This window comes from Parasteatoda tepidariorum, chromosome 12 (genome assembly GCF_982258835.1).
Source record: "Parasteatoda tepidariorum strain Cologne lab strain chromosome 12, Ptep-v5.0, whole genome shotgun sequence".
Lineage (NCBI taxonomy): Eukaryota > Metazoa > Arthropoda > Arachnida > Araneae > Theridiidae > Parasteatoda > Parasteatoda tepidariorum.
The window spans coordinates 27,263,995-27,287,296 of record NC_141766.1 but is presented as its reverse complement, the minus strand read 5'-3'; the positions used below and the strand labels follow the sequence as shown (position 1 = coordinate 27,287,296).

Sequence of the window (23,302 nt, the reverse complement as noted above, 5' to 3'; positions counted from 1 at the left end):
AACTTTCTGACAGTAAGAAATTTTTTTTTTAAATTTCTTTAAATCCGCTTTATTTGCTTACAAAAATTTTACTAACAATATATCACATTTATATAACTTAATACGGTTTCTTAATCTAATGAAAACAAAAATGAAATTTTAAAGTATTTTAGGGAAATATAAGAATGCATAGTTTATTTTACTAATTAAATATTAAAGCGACATTCTCTTCAATTTTAAGTATACCATATAAAAGATTGCTTTTCAAACTTTAATTATGTAGTAAATTCTTTGTCATAATTTTTCCGCTGTAATTTAGCGGTACAGTATTTCCATTACAATGTACAGTACAGAAAAATCAGAGCACTCTGAGTAACTTTAGATCTCATGATCGGATTTTCATATGCTACTTTATGATAAGGCCTAACCTTAAAAATGTTAAATAGAACTGACGATATTTTAAGTTACAAAATCAGAATAAAAACTAATTCTCAATATACAGTATTTCAGAGGATTTAGGTTCTTCATAGTAAAACTTGGGGTGTTGCGGAAAACTATAGTCTTAATAGTTTGGTCGAAAGTTTGGACCCCTTAATATTAATTTTATTTTGTATTTCGCCATGGCAAGAAATTTTTTTTTTTTTTTTAAGAGAATCGAAAAATTTTAGCACACAATTATAAAATTCGTTTAATATATTTTAAGGGTAAATTCGAATCAGTAAATAAAAGGTTATTTTTATTCAGCTATACATTTTAACGTCTGATTTCGTAACTTAAAATATTGTTTGTATTAATTAGCATATTAAGGTTAGGCTTTTGACCCATTAAGATAGTCAATGAAAATCGGATCAAATCAACAGTTACTCAAGGAACTCAGTTTCTATTTTACGCACTGTGCTGCTAATTAAAAGCATTACAACCTGAATAACTTGACATAATCCAATATTTATGGTCAAATTAATAGTTTAAGAAGCATCCTTTAGTTATTCAATAATTTTTAATTCGATATTTTATATTACGAAATCAAAGTATTAACATTTCACTTTTCGACACATTGAGGAACCCCCCCCCCCCAAATAAATGAAAGAAAAAACTAAATTTGCAAAATACAGGGGCTTAATATCTGAGCTTTATTTACAAGTATACGGATTCTCGAAATCTGAAATTCGAAACATTTAGTAAGGAAGAAAATTAACTCATAAGAAGCAACAAAAGCATTGTTTCTTCTTAAATTGAAGTAATTATCTTAATATACAAATACCTATATTACCTATATTATATAAATATTTACCAAGAAATTTTTTTTAAATTCTTAACGCTATTCACATTTTCTGCGATATTTTGCTCTCCCTGATCAAACTATGGGAAACCTATTTCCTAGATTGCGGCTAAGAAATCCGAATCCGAAATAAAAAATAATGTTTATTCTATGTTATATTAAGAAAGTAGATTAGTGTTCAATTCTGTAACTTAAAATATAGTCTAATCTAATTATCACATTTGAAGTTAACCTCTCAAACCATTTAGATTGATTCCTTGAGTGAGAATATCCGATCATTAGATCAAAAGTTATTCAGGGTGGTCAGTATTTATTTCCGCTTATTCTGGATCTAACATTTCTTTCACCTTACTCTCTAAACTATGATCATTTAATATATAAAAGTTTGAAGGAATACATACCTGTTATGGCTTGATTCCCAGATTTTAACATTATATCTAGTTGGGGCTCGTATCCTATAAATAAAGGATCAATTAAAAATCAGAAATTTTCTAAATTAAACCCAAATTTTATTCTAATAAACTTACCTTCAACTGAATGCATTCCTAAGCCATTTATTGAGTTCAAAACTTCTAAGTGAGAAATTTTAGTGGATTGAGTAAACACTTGAGGTTCTGTAATATTTGCAAAGCCTTTTATGTCCACAATTCTGGGTCCTGGGATACTAATTCCGTTTATTCCTAAAGGTGCAATTAGATTTTTTTCCATAGTCACAGAATGGAACGTCATTGGGGCTAGAAAGAAATTTAACATAAAATAAAGATTCAAGTTTTTCATCCATATATATTTCATTAGCATAAATTTTAAAATATGTTTCCAATTTTGCAGTAACTACTGTTGCAAAATTTGTTATCTATGAAATACTGTGTCTTAACTTATTTCAAACTAAAAAATTTTTCTTACTCAAAATAGTATAAAAATGTTGTTTACATCGTCATCACAGCTACAAAATCATGAATGAAATAGTTAAAATCGAGGTACGTATTTAAAAGTTTTAATCCGAAAGATTTAAAGATTTATAAATGAAATAGCATATACTATTTAAAACTGCTTAAGTGTGACATTTCCATTTGTATCTTGGGTATGATGTAATTTGACCAAGGGACCAATCGAAAATTGCGTTAACTAAAATCGCCGAATTGGCAGATTTGTGGTTTTGACACATCGATGTAATATTTCTAAAATTATAAATTTCTATTTCATTGAAATTTGAAATTATCACACTTTGATTACAAATCAATGCACAGAATGTAAGTTCTGCGAAATTTTAAAGTAACTTTCATGGTGTTGAAAGCGTTTAAAGAGGTAAATTATTTTTAAATTTTAATAAATTAATTTAAGGCATATTAAAAACTACACACTATTTTATAAAATTTTCATCTAAATTAAGCACTCTAGAATTGCTTATTTCTGAAGTTTGACTTGATTGAAATTAAAAATTAAAGAAACTTAATTGAACTTATTTGAATTTAAGTTATAAAGCTGGTAAGATACTGAAATTTTTTAATACACAATTAAAAATGTCAGTGTTTGTTTTACCTGTGATTACTTGATCTTTATCCTTCCATAAAGTGTTGTTCCATAAATCTACAATATCTATGCCGTTAATCGTAGAACCTTCTGCCATGTACAATTCATCTACAACGACATCATGGAAAGTCTTTTTGCCAGTTATAACTGATTGTTGATCTGAACGCACAACATCTGCCAAGAACTTTGTTAGATCCACATTATTTACATAAGTTGCCTCAAGCCATGACGCATCAATTTCTTCAAATATTAAATTGCCGGTAACAGTTTGTTGTCCAGTTGTGAGGAGAACGTCACTTTGAGATATTTTAATACCATCAACTTCACCTTGAACGTCAACTTCATTTGCAATCACGTCATTTACGAAAGTTTTGTGACCTGTGATTACATGATGGCCAGATTTTGTGACCAATGTCTTACTGTCCACACCATCAATAAATCCATGGACATTGATGTTAGAGGCACTAATTTTATCAGCTTTAAGGGTACCATCAATGCGTTCACTATCGAGGAAAACCAAATTTTTGGACCAATCCGTAATATTCTCCCCGTTAAGGAAGACAGTATTTATGGAGTCAAACTTGCAGTTATGCTTTTCACAATCCAAAACTGCATCTTGAAAGGTAAATTGCCCTAAATAAAAGAAAACTTCGATGAAATCCACATTCACTTTAATTAAAATCTTAAAAAGTACTAAAAGGCAAAGTTTGTACAGTCTCCTATTTTTGTGAGGTCCAAAATTTAATTTTTTTTATTTCAGTTCGCAATATATTTTTTTGATGAAGTACGTAGATTTTTTTCCAATTATTGATTGTCAATTTTCTAAATGTAATTATAACCAAGTCACAATGGTTACTATCGTTTGGCTTAAAATTTCAGTTAATAATTAGGTGAATATTGAATATAGAGTTTACTTGAACAAATACCAAATAGAGGATACATTCCACAAACATATACAAGCATACAATTACAAAGTCCGATTTTTAACAGCATTTTCAAAAATCTAATATATCTGAGGGATAAGTTTAATCCTTTTATTCATTGCGCATCTCTTAAGAAAGCGCTCAGATATCTTAAAGCTGTTGGAGTGGTATGTTATTCCTCTGAGCATACTGAATTAACAGAATTAAGTTTCGGTCGGGTTTTGACAGGTATATTTTCTTTTACAGATAACGTGACGTCATTCTGTGCATCAATTACTGAATTTGTATAAAAAGGCATGAATAGTTATCACTTAGATTTGTAAGTTTACTATGTCATTTAACTAATTCACGTTACTATGTCGTTGCGTCTGAGTGACGTACGATGTTAGCTTTATATGTTTATGCTGTATTATAAGTAATTATTTTCAAGTTGTGTGCTGTATCGAGATAGTACTGTATTTAATAAAAATATTTAAATCTGCAAGTTTCATCATGAGTTAGCACATTCATTCACTATCCAGTGTGCGTGCTCAGGCAACAAAAGCGAGCATATTTTAAGAAGTGACTACCGTTTTCATACCAGTTTGACTTCTATGTTGTCGCCATTTTGATAAGTGCTTAAGAAATAAAAAAATGTATATTAACATGGACATTATTTCGTTTAACTTTTACTGTACTTGTAAGAATAATAATTCAAGCAATTTTAAACATTCCAAGATATCCTACTTACCGGAAACAATTTGATCGCCTTCCGTTTTCAAAGCGTGTTTAAGAATTTCTTCATAAGCATTCAACTTCTCATTCAGTGCTTCAAGCTTTTTGATTATTTCTCCCAGCTTTAAGAGTATGCTGTTATCATAAACTTCTTGGGTTAAGATTTCTTTCAACTAGTTAAAAGTATAAAGTTTCAAATTTTAGGAATATTCATTCGACATTAAATCTGATTAAGAAATTTCATATCCTAATTTTTAAATTTTAATTAATTCTTACTAAAACTAGCATTTCAAATTATATCATAACAATTGGCTGACAAACTACAGTAGTTTCGTTATACTCTACAGATCATTCAGTATGTTCAATATTAAGTTCACTTTAAAAATCATTGCGAATGTGAAATCAGAAGTGGTTCATTCATATTTGAGTAAAAATTATAATTTAATGGATCACTAGTGAGGAAAGCGGAACCTTAAGTACTGGTTTGATTGCCTGATGAAATTTGGAAGATTTAATACTAGCTTTAGAAATCTTGTCTCAATCAGTCCAGACTTTATTAGTAGTTAACTCTATTTCAATAAAGTTTTAAATGTTAAGCGTAGTCATTATTGAACATTTTGCACAAATAAAATATAAAAACATTGAAAGACATCTTAAAACACTGTTTCACACATTGCTTTTGTTTCAAATTAAAACTTACCTTTGGGGTTTGAAGCTTTGATACTTCAAAACCTTTTTCGAAAAACAAGTCGCCTTCTATAACCAGATTACTTTCTTGGTCAATAACAAATACATTGTCAAGAGCTTGAATAAGAGAATTCAGATCCGTTGATTCTATATTTTGCAAAGTTTGCGTACACCATTCTGTGCTTTTGTCTGTCCATGCTTGAAGCTCATTTTCATTTTTGAGGCCAATTTCAAATATTGAAAGATCTCTATGCATTGGATTACTTACGCCTGAAAAACATGAAATGTTATTGGTTAGTTGATTGAAGGTAGCACTTAATGGTACAAGAAATAGAGCGACTGTACTGTCTATGCACCGTAAGATCTCGCAGGGATGCAATTATCTGAAGAATCATTCAAACGAAGCTTCTCCAATCTACTTTGAACTTTCTTTTGTTTCAGCTTTTGCAAGAGTCCATTAGTTCTTTAATGGACTCTTGATGTAATTTGACTTCTATCTTGTTACGGTGGACAAACAGAAGTGCGCCAAACTCAAAAGAATGAGATCAGGGTAACAAAATTACAAGTAATAAACTAAGACTGACGCAGAAACAAAGGGGAAATAAGAAAATTATTTGAAAAGGAAATGTAAAATAAATTGAATAGAATATATGCTTGCATATATAAAATAGCAAACTTGCTCTTTTATTGACCTACATGTAAACCGAGGAAAATATTCAAATTCCACTTAGACAATAGCAACAAAGCTTTTTCTTAAATATAAACAAAAAATGAAATTTTAGGACTTTGAACTTAAATTCCGCAACAAATTACAGTAAGTTAGCAGTATGTGGTTATAAAATTAAAAGCATTTGCAGTTTTACATATTTGCATATTGCATATTTCTGCAAAATTATTGCATTTCGCATATCACTTATTTTTGCATATTCTCTGTAAATCAAACCATAGGCTAATCCTAAATAAATTAACTTGAATCAATGCTTCTCTCTAGCTAATCGCTTACTTCATACATCAAATTAAAAACTCTTTATATTTTCTTCTTTAAAGTAAACTAAATGAGCCTATAGCTTGCGGGAATGATTATGTTGTATAATCTAATTAACGTAACTTATGGGTGATCTCTACAATACTTATTAAAAAAAATAGGCAAGTGATAAAATGTTGTGAAATATTTGAAAATGTTAAAGTGCTACGGTAAGGTCCAGACTTTGCATAGCTTGAAAAAAAGAGAGCCTGGCAAATGCTTAGTTATCAAAAGTTCAAGACCATAAACATCCGAATAACTATTAAAATTCTTACTTAGAATTGGTATTTGTTCATATCCTTTAGAGATGTTGTGGAATATCAGCGAGTTAACTCCAAATGACATTGCTCTTTGGGTGTATTGAACTTTACTTTGCACAAACCTCCAACCATCATATTGGAACATATGCACAGCGTCATCGGAACTCGCAACTGCTAATATGAAAGCAGTTTTAGTTGTCCAAGAAGCCAAAGAGGAAGCTCTAAATATAGGAAGACACTGGAATGGTACGAATATATCTTTTGCAAACTTGTAGATCATAGATTTTGCTTCTGATACATCTGGAAATAAATTAGTATCAGATAAAAATTTCAATTATTTCAAAAATCAGAAGTACGTAACTTTTCATAAATTGCTTAGACAATTTAAAAAATAACTCAAAAGTTAGTCGTAACAGACTTTATACAATTGTTAATGCAGTGGGCAATATAAAAAAAAATGGACCACACTGAATAGCTTTTGATCTAATGAGCAGACCTTCAATCTTAATGGTTCGAGGGGACCTCAAATTTACTAATTAGTACAGACGATATCTTTGCGAAATTAGACAAAAAATGAGGGCCGGGATAGCCTGATCGGTAGGGCGGTGTTCGAGGGTTCGAACCCCACCGACCGAGGACGCAAGTTTCTGAATAAAGTACCCTTTTCCGACTGATTCGGAGATCTGACCCCCAAAATATAGGAGGAGGCTACAATCTAAATATGGTCCTAACAGTTTGGTCTGGAGAGCGTTCAGAAGTTTGGACCCCTTACTATTAATTTTACTTTTGCATATTTCATCTCGAAAAATTAAGGGTATTGAAAAATGTTTACACACAATTATAAAACTTGTTAATCCAAAGATAATTAAATGCGAAATATTTTTAGTAAAGACTCATAATTTATTATTTTATTTAAAAATAGTAGATAAATTTTAAATTACAGGATACATTTTTTTTTACATTTTAAAGAATGATTTTAAATGGCATGAGAAATCTGTCAAAAAGTTCCCGAGAAAACAAAATTTGAAAAAATTTTAAAATTTGATTTCTTGTTAGCTATTAGACCAATTTTGCTACAATTTAGTATTTTGACATTTAAAATTCTTCTTAAAAATTTGAAAATGCGACCTGCAGCTTTACGTACAAAATTATTAAGTTTAGAATTAGATATCACATAATGAATTTAAGCTTTGACTTTGTACAATCGGATTATCATTTCAAAGTGTACAAAACTCTTTAAAATTGTAAAAATTTCAATAATAATTACGAACTTAAATCTCACTTAGTTGAGTATTTTGCAGATATGGACCAAACGTTATATCAGCAAATTTTATTCTTTCGCAGAAAATATTCAATCGAATCGCAGTTACCAGAAAGGCCAAACAGAATGGAATATTTTTGACCGATTAACGTTCATTTTTTTTCAGAAGAAAATAGTTTTATTTCACACTATAAAACCGAAATTACTCTGGCTAACCCAATACATAAATAACTTTCAAAAGCTTGAAAAATGTTCACATTTTCAGAAAATTCCTTTTATTGGTAGAAATTAGCTCAATTTTTTAAAAAAAAATAACAGATGCTTAAAAAAAGCAACAAGACTAAAAATTTCTACCACACAGGGAAAAATAAGAAAAGTTCGAACACAAATTACAATATTCAGGAAATCTTCAGACGTTCAAGAATCAAAGAAATCAAGAATCAAAGAAATTCGGTATTATATTTTCCAGTTACATAAAATCAGTGGTCGGAAAAACTAAATTATTTTTGTAGTTCACTACAACTACACAGCTACAAATGTAGTTAACTACAACTACTTTCTTTAAATGGAGCGACTACAAACTACTTTCTTTAAATGGAGCGACTACAAACTACTTTCTTTAAATGGAGCGACTACAAACTACTTTCTTTAAATGTAGTGACTACAAAATACTTTTTTTAAATGTAGTTAACTGCAAACTACTTTTTTTAAATGTAGTTAACTGCAAACTACTTTTTAAATGTAGTTAACTACAAACTACTTTTTAAATGTAGTTAACTACAAACTACTTTTTAAATGTAGTTAACTACAAACTACTTTTTAAATGTAGTTAACTACAAACTACTTTTTAAATGTAGTTAACTACAAACTACTTTTTTTAAATGTAGTTAACTACAAACTACTTTTTTTAAATGTAGTTAACTACAAACTACTTTTTTTAAATGTAGTTAACTACAAACTACTTTTTTTAAATGTAGTTAACTACAAACTACTTTTTTTAAATTTAGTTAACTACAAACTACTTTTTTTAAATTTAGTTAACTACAAACTACTTTTTTTAAATTTAGTTAACTACAAACTACTTCAAGTCGAACTTTGATGCAGAACTGCATTTACACCCATGTTCAAAATGAATTTTAAATAAGAAATTGGCTCACATTAAATATAAGGGAAAAATCAAGAAATATTCATTCATGTTTACATGAGCCAGCTTGTTATTCCAATCATTTTTTTACTTGTTCATTTAACCTTCAACTTATGTCTTTTTCGACGGGAAATATTTTATTTAAGAATTGAAAAATTATTAAATACTTGCAATTTTTTACTTCTTTAATTTCTTCTAATAAATTAAGTACTTCGAACATACGTTCTTTTACTTTTAAATAACAAATGTTTCACGAGATTGCATTTGCATTGGAAAGTGAGACTAAAGTTAATTATCTATTTTTCGTAATAGCTGGTATAAGAGATTGTAAATATGTAATTTCTGTTAACGTACACCTTCGTTTTCATTGCATCCATTGACGAACCGCGAAGATTTTTATCCATCTAATTCAAAAAATTGCGTTAGAACAGTATTTCTTTTCTAAATTAACATTAAAAGTAGTTTACAGTAATTGCTACAAACTATTTTTTGTATCCCATTACTCGCTGCACTACACTACAAACTATGAAAAAAGAAGAGATTTCAGTAGTTTTACTACTTGTAGCTACTTCCGACCGCTGCCTGAAATGTAGGAGAAATTCGGTTTTCGTTATAACATAAGGATGGGTATAAGTATACTTTATACTAATTAAAATATTTACCACTCTCCTCTTTGTTGGCGACTGCTAGGAAAAACTCTTTTGAAATACCAGAACCAAGAGTGAAAAATTCCCAGTCTGTGGCGCCGTAAGTCCTAATTTTTTGATGTGAAATCCAACCGTTATCTAAATTAAACTTAAATATTTCAGAATCCACTTCAAAGTTATTGATACTCCTTCTGTAATTTGCAATGGCCAAATAAGGCGTATCATGTATATGAAACGGTTCAATATCTCTGACATCATAAGCTTGTAAGGTAAAGTAGCGGTCGTAATATGTCTCTGAAAAAAGGAATTTTGAAATTAAAATTTCGAATTAAAAGTACATAAATATTTGACCTATATTTAAGATTTCAAAATTAAATTATCCCAAACAAAATTGAAACTTGCTACAGAATTTGTGCAGTACTTTAAAATAAATCACAAATATTTCATATAATCATTTGCAGTATTTTTAGGAAAAATTTAAAATTCATATTACAAATGAGATAGTATGAAACTGCGGACATTTAAAATTTTAAAAAAAAGCTGTGCAAGACAAAATGCAAAAATTTATTAAAAAATTTTCAAAAAATTCAAATTCATTTGACACATTCATGTAAGCTATATTTTTTTTTGTCCAGCAAACTAGGTTTTTAGTTCCGTTTCGATGTTCTAACCCAAGAATACTACCTTATTTAGAATTAAAAACTTATTAATGACCTAAAACAAAATTGTTCAATCAAAGAATTTGTGGAGAATAGTGGTATGGTCATCAAATAGTGCAACTCAATACATTAATAGCATTTATTTGCTCAATTTATTAATTGATTACATTGATTGGAATACTTACTGTTTTGTGAGGTAAGATTTTTAAAAATACCAAAAACATTGATAATCTATTTTAAAACTAGCTTTACTACAATTTCGTTGATTTACAATAAAACACGACGAAAAACAAAATATCAAAGTTATACCAAAACTGATTTCTGCGCAGCCTGTTTATGGCATCGCCAGAAGCATTTTCCTAAGTGCCTTATTTTAGGGTCTACAAATGCCATTCCATAAAATTTTAAAGTTTCAATTTCTTGCTTATTAACACTTTACTTAATTTAAATTACATATTTAATAAGGTCAGTTTTATAGCGAATATTTCTTGAAAACTAAATACCAAGTAATGCTTTTCTTTTAACATATTCAAAAAAAAATATGAATTTACTAGATTTTTCCAGAGATAAAAATTTGATAGATTTTAAAATAGATAAAAACGCATTGAAATTTTTTATTGATTACGTTGCGACTTTTTCAGGTAACCTTTCCCCAAAACAAAAACAAAGTTTGAATTTCCCCACGGAGCTGAAGACAGACAGCAACTTCTGCGAAATCAAAATTTCTACAAATTCCTCCGCTTTCTGCTATACTTATACTTCTGCCATACTGAGATCCAGGAGTTCCCTTGTCTTCTGGATTGGGTTCAAAATTGTAAAGATACGGTGCTTAACATTGGTAGTTGTAAACTCAAATTTGGGTCGACTCTACAATGACTGTTATAAAATAAAATATTGGTTGAAAAGAAAACTGTTCTAGCTGAAATTTTATCTTCGAAGTCAAGAACAAACAGGTAACAGACTCTATAAATGTGTTAAAGTTTTAAATGCGTTTTAGGTGGTATTAGTTGTTTCAAGATTTTTTTTCTTAGTAGACCTTTAGTACTGAACTTCATCAGCTCACTATCCTATTCTATTTATGCTTAAATTTGCATAGTAAAAAAATAGAAAGCTTTATATTCTGGTTCTATTCAGAAAAATCTGAAAGTACAAAGGACTTTTTGTAACTCAAATGTTTTTTTCAGAGAAGACTGCTAAGTGCAAAAATCCTTTATTCACAACTACATAGGTGCCACTTAACCTTTTTTTTTTTTTAACAACTTAACTTTTTCTAGCAATGTCATGTTAAAATATTTTTTGGTAGTAAAATATTCTTTGGAAATTTGATAAAAAGAAAATCACTTCTCTTATTACCAAAAACTAATCTTATTTTAAGATTATTTTGTTTGGTTGAAAAGTGGGGTATTCACAATTTTACTTTAAGTAAAGAATTGGTCATAAGCTTGGAATTCTGTGTTTATAGATAACCGAACTGTAACTAAGTAAACTATAAGAAATTCTCAAATGAACGAAAGTACATGCGAAACCTCCACTATTGGCCCCACGTTAATGTTTGTTACCCACTTTAATGTAAACCAAGTAGCTCATTTGTATTTTTTTCCCCTGAAGTTATCACCAGATGGCCCCACAAACCACTGGAGGAAAACAGTTCAATAAAAATTAAAGTTAGCGGGAAGTATACTTATTGGGAAAAAAAAAAGATTACTGGGATTCCGTTGACGTTCGTAAAATCTTATAAAATCTTAGTAATAGTGATAATTAAGTTTATCACAGCATAGTTAGTATACATCAACTTCGATATGTCTAGTTTTTATTTTGCACCAATCTTTTATATTTCAAAATTTTTGTTGTAAAAAAGAAATTATTGAAACACATTAGGTTAGTTTAATACTAAAAAACTTACGCATCCATTCGTATATATAAATGTCGCTCACGAGATCAGTTGAATGTCCGGGTAAGTTAGCAATCGCCAAGTGAAATTTACCATCAGATTTCCTGTTTTAAAATAAAAATTATAATATAAATTATAAATTAAGTTTAGGAGAATTTGTAACAGATCAACGAAAATTTGGAACAAATTTGCAACTTACATTTTCCAAATGGAAGTGCTAGTAGCTGGCTTGCTGGACACAGTATGTTCAACCACTCTTTTATACGACACCAAGTCAATCTTTACGAGATCCATTCCTTTAACTGAAAAGTAAGGTTTACACAATTAAAATTCTATGTTGTATCTACACTGGTATTTAGATGGATAGTACTTTTTTTACTGTAAATAAAAATTTCAAAAGCTCCGTATAGTGTTATAGCAATACGAAGCGCACTACTTACAGATTGAAATAATTAGATTTGTAATAAATAGAAATTTTAAATTTCAGTAATTACTTAAAAATTTAATTTTAATTTTTTAAGTATATCTTATTTTACACTGTCAATGACCGATTTTAGTCAATGACCGATGCGGACGAAGAAATGAGTTCCATGTCCGCAACTGGTGACTGACTTGGCACTCAATATGTTATTGAAAAAAAATACTATAGCGAAATGAAAGAGTAAGAATAGTCAGTCTCTGCAAAGATTTGAACCAAAGGAATTTTTTAATAAAGTAAAGCATTAAGCCCTGTATTATCCCCTTGCGGAACGTCAAAATTTGATTAAATATGCTAGAAAACTGGTTCTGGTGCTATAGTGGTTGGGAAGGAAGCTCTAGTACCATTAATCTAGTAATTTTTACGTATTTTAGACTACATATTTTACGCATTATACAGTAATATTTACCTAAAAAATTTTCAGAACTATTTGCTGTATCGTTTAAAGTGTCAGCTCCATAGCGGAATACAAATACCGCCACTGTCAATGTTTGGTGACTTGATTATATTCATTAACTAAATAGGTGCGAGAGACTTAGTCTAGATTAACGGCCCAAGAACCAGAATAGATTCTACACCTTCAATCTTAAACCACGTCTTTTAGATAAGTTTTATACTATTTTTAAATAAAGTGATGAAAGAAAAAAAGCCGATGCATAGTGGTTTTGGAAATAGTGTTTAAATACTCATCCAACTTATTAACTAAAATTTGATTTTCAAAACCACTTTTTCGGTGGGATTCTTAAAATTTTATCTCCTGTAAGGAAGTGGATCTAAATTTGAACTGTGCTTATGAACAATTAAATTCGGAGATTCTGTGCTCATAACTACAAATAAACTACGAGAATTAATCAAATATACGAACGCGCTACACAATAGGGAAAATAGCTCTCAAATGTTAAGATCTTTTCTGTTACCCAGAATTATGTAAACAAATCCCTTCCAGCAGATTGCAACTTAAATTATAGCTTGGAAAATTAAGTTCATGGTAAGTATACTAACTATGGTCTCATAAAAAGTTAAAAGAATTTAAAGAAAATTGCTTGCTTTTGTACGAACAAAGCACTTAAAGCGAACAGTTTAAATATTTTTCAAACATTTTCAAAGCGTAGTTACAATAACCCTATTTTTTTTTAAATATATGGAAACTCACTTTTCCCACTATCTGCTACAATGACATAGAGGAAGCCATTGAAGTGAAATGCGGCAAGTCTGTTCGGATGTACAACATACCACTGACTAATGGGAGTCCAAACATGATCCTGAAAAAAAAAAGTCATTCTGAAAATCAAGTCTGAAAAGTGCACACATTTTAGCGAAATGGAGTCTGAAAAAAAAAAATGTATTTGATAGCAGGCAAAAACTACGGTAAAAAATCTTTAATCCAAAGCAACTCATTTCTATATTCAATTTTATAACAGTCTTCAACACCCGATTCAATTTTGGGTTTGCGAAGTAAACCCAAAATTGAATTGTAAGGTTCAGCTCCGTAGTCTTGTAATTTTGAACCCAATTCAGAGGAAAAGGGAACACCTGGATCAAGTATTAATTTTTTTTTTATTATAACCGCCGACCCAATTTTTGGGTTTACGACTACTAATGTTAAACTCCGCAGCTTTGTAATTTTGAACCCAATCTAGAAGACAAGGGATCTCAAGTATTGGAAATTTGCCTTCATGGAGGACTTTTTGATGGAACTAACCCAAATTTGCGTTACATGGAGAGGAAGACGAGAACCTCCCACGGTTAGCCTGATGGCAAGGGGACTTTAACCCATGATCCGTCTACCACTGAGGACATTTCACGTCAGCACTGTGGTCTGTGCAAGACTGATGCAAATTCGTATCGACCAGCCATCGCTGAGACTCGAAGCCGGTTCACCTTATTGGAAGACGAACGCTCTATCCTCTGAGCCATTGCGGCTCTGGATCAAGTATTGGAAGAAAAAAATTTGCCTTCGTGGAGAACTTTTTGATGGAACTAACCCGCATTCGCGTTACATGGAGAAGGAAAAATCCCACGGTTAGTCTGATAGACTAATCTATGATCTGTTTACCTCTGAGGATATTTTACGTCAGCACCTTACTCTGTGAGAACCGCGTGCAGAATCCGTATCAAACAGCGATCGATGGGATTTGAACCAGGGTTACCTCATTGGAAGGCGAACACGATCCTCTGAGCCACCACAGCTATCTATAATCATTTACAGTTTTACGAGATCCGAGAACATTGTATATCAGGGCAAGACATTACAGGTCTGAAGGTATAAGTCAGACTAAAATCCCTCTCCACAATTTTCATGAAAATTTTGAATATTTTTAAAATGTTAACAGATTCAGTATAAAGGACTTTCTTGGTGACCAAAGCCATAAAATATAGAAAAATTCAAGCATGTTTTTTGGAAAATAAATCTTAATTTTAAATAAGTTTACTATAAGGTTTTAATATCCACATATCATTGCAAGTTCAAAATTATCTGAAATGTTGCCATACTTATAGCACCTTATGTTAATACAACGCTGCCTTTCGAAACTATAATATGATTTGTCATGGTCAAACTCTGTACGGGATCTATCTGTAGAAATTCAAATCATGCAAGTGAATTTTTAGTTCTGCAATCTCAAACTACTCACTTTGCGTCTCGATGTACTGTGTGTAAACTGAAACTAACGGGAAAATAAGTTAGATTTTAGATACATTTTACAAAACAAAACTTACTAGCCAGCCTGGAATATTCGGTCGCCAATGGCGAGCTAGTGAGTGATAATTTCGTTCCCTGTTCCAAATATTACTATTTGAATAATTTATACATATATCCATCAATTACTGCTCGTTCGTTTGACAGGGGCATAATATTAAGAAAAACAGTGAAGATTTTTCTCAGAAGAGTGTCAAAATAACGAATGAAGTTAACTCAAACGCAAGTTACAAAAATCTTGGAAAATCATTCAATTTTGTTGAATAAGATACGTTTGAGTGGTGATGACTCAGGGGATAGAGCGTTCGCCCTCCAATGAGGTGAACCGGGTTCGAATCCCAGCGGTGATTTGTCGATATGAATTCCTCATCCGACTCAGACCACAATGTGAACGTAAAATATCGTCAGTGGTAGACGAATCATGGATTAGAGTCTCCTTGCCGTCAGGCTAACAGTGGGAGATTTTCGTGGTTTTCCTCACCATGATACGCAAATGTTTGTTAGTTTCATCAAGAAATTCCATCGAAGACAAATTTCTCCCTATACTTGATACAGGAGTTTCCTTGTTTTCTGGATTTGGTTCAAAATTACAAGGGTACTGAGTTGAACATTAGTCAAACCGAAAAATTGCGTCTTCTGTTCAACGATGGTTATAAAATACAATGCGTTTGAATAAGATTTGACGTTCTATCTTCACTTAAAAATTATGTAATTAGCGACCCCTAATTCTCATACTTTGATTTATTTTTTTTAATTAAGATTCTAAAAATATATAATAAGGGCGTTCGCTATGGAACACCCTGTACAGTTCATCAGTGCTGAATGACAACTTAACAGCTTCATTTATTAAAAAAAATTGGAAAGTGAAAATATGATTATAAAACGCACATTTATAAACTGATCAGAGAAAGCTTTTGATAAAATTCATTTTCTCCCAAAAATAAATTAAGTTTTGAATCTGGATAACATAAATTCGCCAATAAAAAACTTTAACATCAAAAATCTGTTTTGAAATATTTAATGCATTCACATTGCTGTTTAACCTACGCAATATTAAAACGTTAAATTAAAAAAAACATATGTATAAAAATTGCTGGATATTTTTGAAAAGGATAAAAAATCATTTAGTAGATAAACGACAAAATAGTTTGGCAATAACAGAAATAAAATTCTTAGAGAAACGATTACTCTAAATTCAATTAAAGTATGATGAAAATTACCTTGTAGATTCCAACAATAACTTCAGCAGGAGTTTCTTGCGTCTCAGCAGAGACACATATAGCATAGGTGACATCTCCAACGTCAACAAATGTTGAGTCAATGGCAGGGTAACAAAGTTGAGAAACAGGAGTAATAGTCTGAAGGCGATGCACACCTAAAAAAAATAAGCAAATTTGTATAAAGTAGAACTTTACATCAAAGTAATCAGTTAAAATGAAAGATCTGTTTTTCTAAAGATTCAGATTATATTTATTTGGGAAATGATCATTAATGTTTTGTTAATAATCCAATATTTAATTTTGAGTGACCGAGGTATCTTGGTTGGTAAGACGTTGGACTCTTGTTCGTGAGAAAGGTAATCATAATCACTTTTTATCTGAAATCCTTACTTGTAACTTAAGAAAATGATGTATTATTATGTACTTTTAATTAGTAGTTTTCACAATCTTAGTCATTTATAGTTTCCCTTGCTCATTTCTGTTGAGCACCGAAATTATTAACTTATCCTTGACTAATGAATAAAGAATAATGATTGAAAATAATTATTATCAATTCAAATCCGCCGGCGAAAGAAGCCCCGTGTATTAAATGGTGACTGGTGCACGTTAAATCAGCCGGGGTCACAAAGTCCTTAAAGTTCCCATAACAAATACCTCTGGGGGTACTGAATTGAAGATTAACCGTTCTCTGGTTCAAGATGGATGTGATACATAGATGGGACACAGATGGGTGTCCAATTTATATTTTTCTGGCCCTTTAATTGCAAGTAAAAATATATTTTGATATATTTTTAATTATAAAAATAGTCTAATAGTTACTAAAAAATTATTAGGTTATGGGAATTAGATTTGTACTAATATAAAATCCAAAAAGTTGTTTTAAAAAAATTTCATTCGTATTCAAAAAATTATCCACGATTGATAAGAAGTTAAAATTTTAATGATGAATAGCTCTTTTAGATCTATACAACTGCAAATAAGTAAAAAATTGAATTGTAGTTTGAGAGTGAGCTGTGTTTGGAAGATTACCTTTAACGTAAAAAAGTAAAAGAAAAAAAAGACACCGGTGTTTCAGATTAGCTTTCATGACCAGAAATTATTAAAGAGCAAAATATATTCTTCACTTATTCCGACCTAAATTAATAAAAATATTGAAAAAGTATGTTTAGTAAAAATTCTGCGTCAAAGGGTTAATAGCATTAGAGTTGGACGTCAAATGTTATCGCGTAACTATAGTGAATCAAGCGGTATTATGAACTAAATTTGACGCCAAAAGAAAAGAATCTCATTAGAATACAAAGTTACCCTATACTGCGGGATAACTTAAACCACCTTGGTTATTTTTGTCAAACACTGTTTAAGAAAACTTTCATGCATGTAAACGATGACTAGATTGAAGTTTACAACAATTAATCTCTGAAGTAAATGGCCTTCAACTGGCAGATTAAACAAAAAGTAGCCTTAGCATAGCCATCTAATATTTGAAATCCGAAATATATTTTTTCCGCTGGTAGAGAACTAAGGCCGAAAGTTTTCAAATAAATAGAATTCTGATGAATTATTACAATTTAAGAAAATGACCATTTTCTAACCTTTTATATATGTATTCAGTTCATATGCAGTGACAGAAAAATTCTTATATTTCTAAAATATTAATACACTAACTTTGTTACCACTCGAGTATTTTTCAGAAGCTACTGAAGTTCTGTAATCTTTGGAGGTTATGCCTAAGCAATCCCCAATGACCGTAGTAAGTCTAATCGAATTTAAGAGAACGCTTTATCGGGAGAGAATATTTTCATAACAAATTCTGCTTCAAAAATATAGAAAGTACATATTTTTAAAGTAAACTATCTATACTTTAAATTTTAAATTACTTAGAGAACTGAAAGAATTGACGATGAAAAGTTTTCCCTGCTATATAGCGTTCTTTTAAGCGCTTATTATATTGGTTATAGTACCATACATAAATTGAGGTTTATCACATAACTTAAACAAATAACTTAAGAAGTTGTATCTTAAGTTTCCAGATTATTTGAAATAAATACATTTGAAGAAGGGGTAATCAGAATTACTTGATTATTTTTCGATGAACAAATTGAAGTTTTGTCTGTATTATTTATACAATTTGAGAGGCTTGGTAGAGGAACCAAACAAGTCCAAATTTTGAAATTGTTTTTAACACATTTGACTCTAAGCAATTTAACTGTTTCAATTAGTACAATAATCGGACACTAATGTAACAGTTCCCTCACGCGTGGTAATTGCGAGAGGAAGACAGTATATATTGTATTCTTTTTAAACTTAAATTTCTTTTAAACTATTTTTTAATCTGGATTTTCCTTGTTTCCTCAAAAAATTACTAAATTTTATTATAAAGACCATTTTCACCAGTTTCACTACTCTAAATTAAGTAAAGTATTTAGAATACTCCATACTCACCAATTTCGTCAATAAACGATTTTGAATCTTTCGTAGTTTCTCTTTTTCTACGATGCAATGGTTCAGCATGAGCTTCTGCAAAAGAGGAAAGCATTTCTTCGGCTATTCTGTCCATTTCTGCTTCCAACTCTAAAATATTTATTTAAAATTAAACATTATAAATTTTTATTGGCAAAGTGCATAAGTACCAGGATGTGAAATGTCTCTGGAACGAAATCCTGGAGATTTGCACTAACTATGTCTATCAGTAAACTAGTTCTATCAATAACTTACTATGAGCCATGGTAGCTCAGGGTATAAAGAGTTCGCCTAACAATGATGAGAACCGGGTTCGAATCCCAGCGATGGCTGGTCAATATAAATTCCGCATCTGGCTCTCACCGACCACAGGGCTGACGCAAAATATCCTCAGTGGTAGACGGATCAGGGGTTTTCGTAGTTTTCCTCTCCATGTAAGGCAAATGCGGGATAGTTCCATCAAAAAGTCCTCCACGAAGGCAAATTTCTCCCAATACTTGATCCAGGAGTTCCCTTGTCTTCTGGATTGGGTTTAAAATTACAAGGCTACGGCGTTGAACATTAGCAGTCGTAAACCAAAAAAATTAGGTCAGCCGCTCAACGACGGTTATAAAATAACTTACAATGTATACAGTTGCTTTATAAATTTTAACCTAGGCCTGTTTTAAAAGCACAAATTAAGACTAAACGTCCAGAAAACTTTCCATTTTAGTAAAAAAGAACCAAATCGTTTTTCAAAAGTTAAAATTCGAAAATTCTTAAGAATCTAAATTGTCCTTTAAAATAATTTTGTAAATCATTAATCTAAAAATTTATTTCTCATTTTCAATAGTTTTAGAAATTTGTTAGAATACCAAATTGTATTTAGTTTGGAGTAATAATTGTTCTTTAGTATGATAACATGAAAGAGTGCTGATTAGTCACACTAAAATGGTATTCATCAATATAAATTTTAACTAAACAATTTTTAACTTTATATGCTGGATAATTTCTATATGCTGGATAATTTCTATATGCTGGATAATTTCTATATGCTGGATAAGTTTATGATGAAAATCAAATGTTGATAAAGTACATTTAGTAACTTAATAATTTAAAAAAATACACTAATACATAGAATAATCTTTACCGTAAATATAAAAACTTTCCATATCGTAAATATAAAGACTTTCTAAAACTCGTCGATTCATTTATAAAAAGAAATAATTAACAAAAATTCATAAGTGTTTTTGCTGCCATGATTATTAAAGTTTTTTTTAACTGCATTTTCTTGTTATTTTAAAATCAGTAACAAATATGTAAATAAGCAAGTCTTTGTGGTTATAGAAATATAGGTCAATTATAACATAATGGGGATATGCAGCAAACTCAAAAATATTAAGTGCTTGATGAAAACTGTGTTATAAACTAGGTCTGAGGCAGAAGCAAAAATCACTAGTGCGCGAGACCACTAATAGCCTAAAAAAGTCCTTTGAAAAGGGCAAACGAGAGTTACTGTATTTTATAACTTTCAAAATGTCAATTCATTTCATGAAAAAGTTTAGAAGTACTTTTCTAAAGTTCAGTTTTACGAATGGTAGTTTGAATTTATTGTATTTATATTAGATCATTACTTTTAGCAATGAAAATTGCAGTTTAGTGGATAAAGTCAGGTCATTATGTTAAAAATTCACACTTGTTTTCTGAGTAAATATACGGCAAAACTTCGTTCAAAATTTGGCAACTAAATTTACAGTCTCATAAACATTTCATTTTGATTATCAGTATCGCTTTCAAAACTGTTAGCAAGCTTTTATTTAATGCAAAATTTTAGTCTTCAAATCTTAATAATAGACTAGAACTGAACCCAACCGAGGCAAAGATGCATAACAACTCGAATCGAGCATCCCAAGTCCGAGATTTAACTCTTTATATCTCAAATTTGGAAGAAAATAACATTGGAATACATCATTTTAAGCACATAAAAACTTACATTATAACTTGCATTATAAAATTAAAAGTTTATTGAAAGAATGTTTTGTCGCATTTTCGTAACATTGTGAAAAATTTGTGAGAGATTTGAAAATTTTAGTTCAATCTATTCATTTAAATTCAAAAATTTCAATTTGAGTATTATTTGTGAAGCATACGTGTGAGATTTCGTAAGCAACAAATTGGAAATCAAATCTAAAAATCGCCGCACTAACAGGTAGTTGAAAAAAGTTGAATAATACGTTAAGGCTGTTTTTCGAAGGCTCCGTCGTAATATGAAATGCTTTTTTGCAAATATGCTATTTTATAACTGTTGTGAGTTATTAACTGTTACTCATGGCTGTTACGTCACGTGTAGCCTATCTAAAGACAGCCCTGCCTACGCTTATTTTGAAAATAGCGCAAAACGTCAATACGGAGAAAAGCCTCAGTTTTGTAAAAATGACAAGAGGTTGCGGTCTAATTTTTTAATACTTAAGAACTTACTCCAGTGCTGCTTTACCTGGGCTCATAAAAATTTGCAAAAACTGAGAATAAGGCAGTGATTTTGATAATTTTCATTTTTATGAAAAAATTTCTCAAAATTGGCGATATTTAAGAAGTTTAATAACTTTAAAAAATATAAGTTGCCTGTTCAAAAGCCGAGACAATTCTTCATGGCAAGATTAGATAAATAGTTTAAAATCATCGCATTGCTTCAAGTGTACGGCACTTAAACTAATTTTTTTAAATTTTCCTTGGAGACAGAGCTTCTAAAAACAGCGTTAAAAGAAATTATTTGGATTGTTCTTTTTATTTTAAGTTATCATTACTGAAAAAATACGTATCATTTAAATTAGGGTTACTTTGTCCGCAAGACCAAAATAAATCTACGCCATGCCAAATCTGCTACTGGACTCTCATAATTAAACAGGCAAGGAATATCTTTGTTCAGAATCATTGCAATAATTGCCGAAATCGTCTTTCAAACTGAATATACATCTGTAGGTATGCAACAGTGTTGCATACTATGTTGTAGGTATGTAACACTGTGCTATAAAATTTAATATGAAATTAAAAAATTTTAAAAAGCTGCGAGGCCAAAATGCGCGAAAAATAAGTTGAATTATTTGAGATTAAATGCAATCTGAAAGTTAGTTATGTTTCAAAACTTCTGCTAAATTTTCAAATTCGTTATGCTTAGTTTCTGAACCACAGGCTCTAATAAATCCATTTTAAAAACTAAACGAGTAAAATAAATATATGAAAACATTAACGTAATTCAGAGACCACCATAATCCATTAACCTTTTTCAGGTAACAAGCCAGAGTCGTATCTCTCGTAATCTGCATTTTTGAGGAAAATTCTTACATCATTACTTCGTTTCCATAAAACTTAATTTTCTTTTTGTCAATTCGTAATAATCTAAAGATAATTTTAAAAACCATCCAACTAAGTTTTTTCAAATAAATACAAATTTAACAGTATTTAAATAACAATTTTCTTCCTCGAATAAGTACTGGAACATCGAGAAATGTAGATTTTTTTTAGCAGAGAACTTAATACTAATTATTATTAACATGCTGAATTTAAAAACATAAATTTCTTAAATTCTCAATGCACAGCTTTGTTTTAAAATATCAAATAAAATGTTACTTAAACTATGAATTGACAAAACGAAGCATTTAGATCTTTATTTATATAAATCTAGACCAATAAGTTAGCGATACGAAATATTTTAAGAACTAAAGGAAAAATAAATAAGTCTTTACCTGTGTCAACATTTACACTTGTCGTTGAAATATCTAGAGATCCTATAACAATAACATTGGCCAGCCATGTTAATAAAAAGGACAGGACCAGCATGTCGCTTAGTTAACAAAAGATCGCCTTCAGTATCAAACGCATAAACTAAAAAAACATTAAAGCAAATCCTAACATACACAAACAATGAGAAAAGCCCTAACACAGGTTTGCGCTCAAATTTAAAGCAAATTCTATGACGTTGAAAACGAAAAACTGGAAGACTCGTTAACTGTTGATTGGGGTGGCCGAGAAACGAAGGTTTTTATTGAGACCTAAAAAGTCATAAGATCGAGCTCTTAAGTAACTGAAAAATCGATCTGCGATGGAAAGTTCGCAGGTTCGGAATCTAATATCACAAAAACTCAATTCTACAAGCAAAACAAATAGGTGTTTATTGTAATAGTAAGTAAAATAATAAAAAAACACTGTGGAAAATCTGGATATCAGAGAGATTTAGTCCGGAACTTTGATGAGATGAACCCGGGTTCAAATCCCAGCAATGTCTGATTGATATGAATTGCCCACGCAGCTCGCACCGACCACAGTGCTGACGTAAAATATCCTCAGTGGTAGACGGATCATGGGTTAGAGTTCTCTTGCCGTCAGGCTAACCGTGGAAGGTTTTCCTGAATTTCCTCTCAATGTTACGCAAATGCGGATTAGTTCCATCAAGAAGTCCTCCACGAAGGTTA

General features: G+C 30.5%; 1 protein-coding gene across 1 annotated transcript in view; it reads right to left on the bottom strand.

Annotated features, from left to right (window-relative positions):
• The window catches only part of LOC107448481 (uncharacterized), a 41,490-nt gene extending 18,404 nt beyond the window's left edge, over positions 1-23,086 (bottom strand). The window contains exons 1-13 of the mRNA XM_071188288.2: positions 22,577-23,086; positions 18,837-18,965; positions 16,395-16,549; positions 13,630-13,738; positions 12,198-12,300; positions 12,011-12,102; positions 9,464-9,742; positions 6,412-6,696; positions 5,126-5,382; positions 4,442-4,598; positions 2,798-3,421; positions 1,786-1,992; positions 1,660-1,713 (exon numbers count right to left, since the gene is read on the bottom strand). Coding sequence (XP_071044389.2) covers positions 1,660-1,713; positions 1,786-1,992; positions 2,798-3,421; positions 4,442-4,598; positions 5,126-5,382; positions 6,412-6,696; positions 9,464-9,742; positions 12,011-12,102; positions 12,198-12,300; positions 13,630-13,738; positions 16,395-16,549; positions 18,837-18,965; positions 22,577-22,670 — 2,545 coding nt within the window. The 5' untranslated portion in view covers positions 22,671-23,086. The remainder of the gene's footprint in view (positions 1-1,659; positions 1,714-1,785; positions 1,993-2,797; positions 3,422-4,441; positions 4,599-5,125; positions 5,383-6,411; positions 6,697-9,463; positions 9,743-12,010; positions 12,103-12,197; positions 12,301-13,629; positions 13,739-16,394; positions 16,550-18,836; positions 18,966-22,576) is intronic.
• Positions 23,087-23,302: the final 216 nt, after the last annotated feature.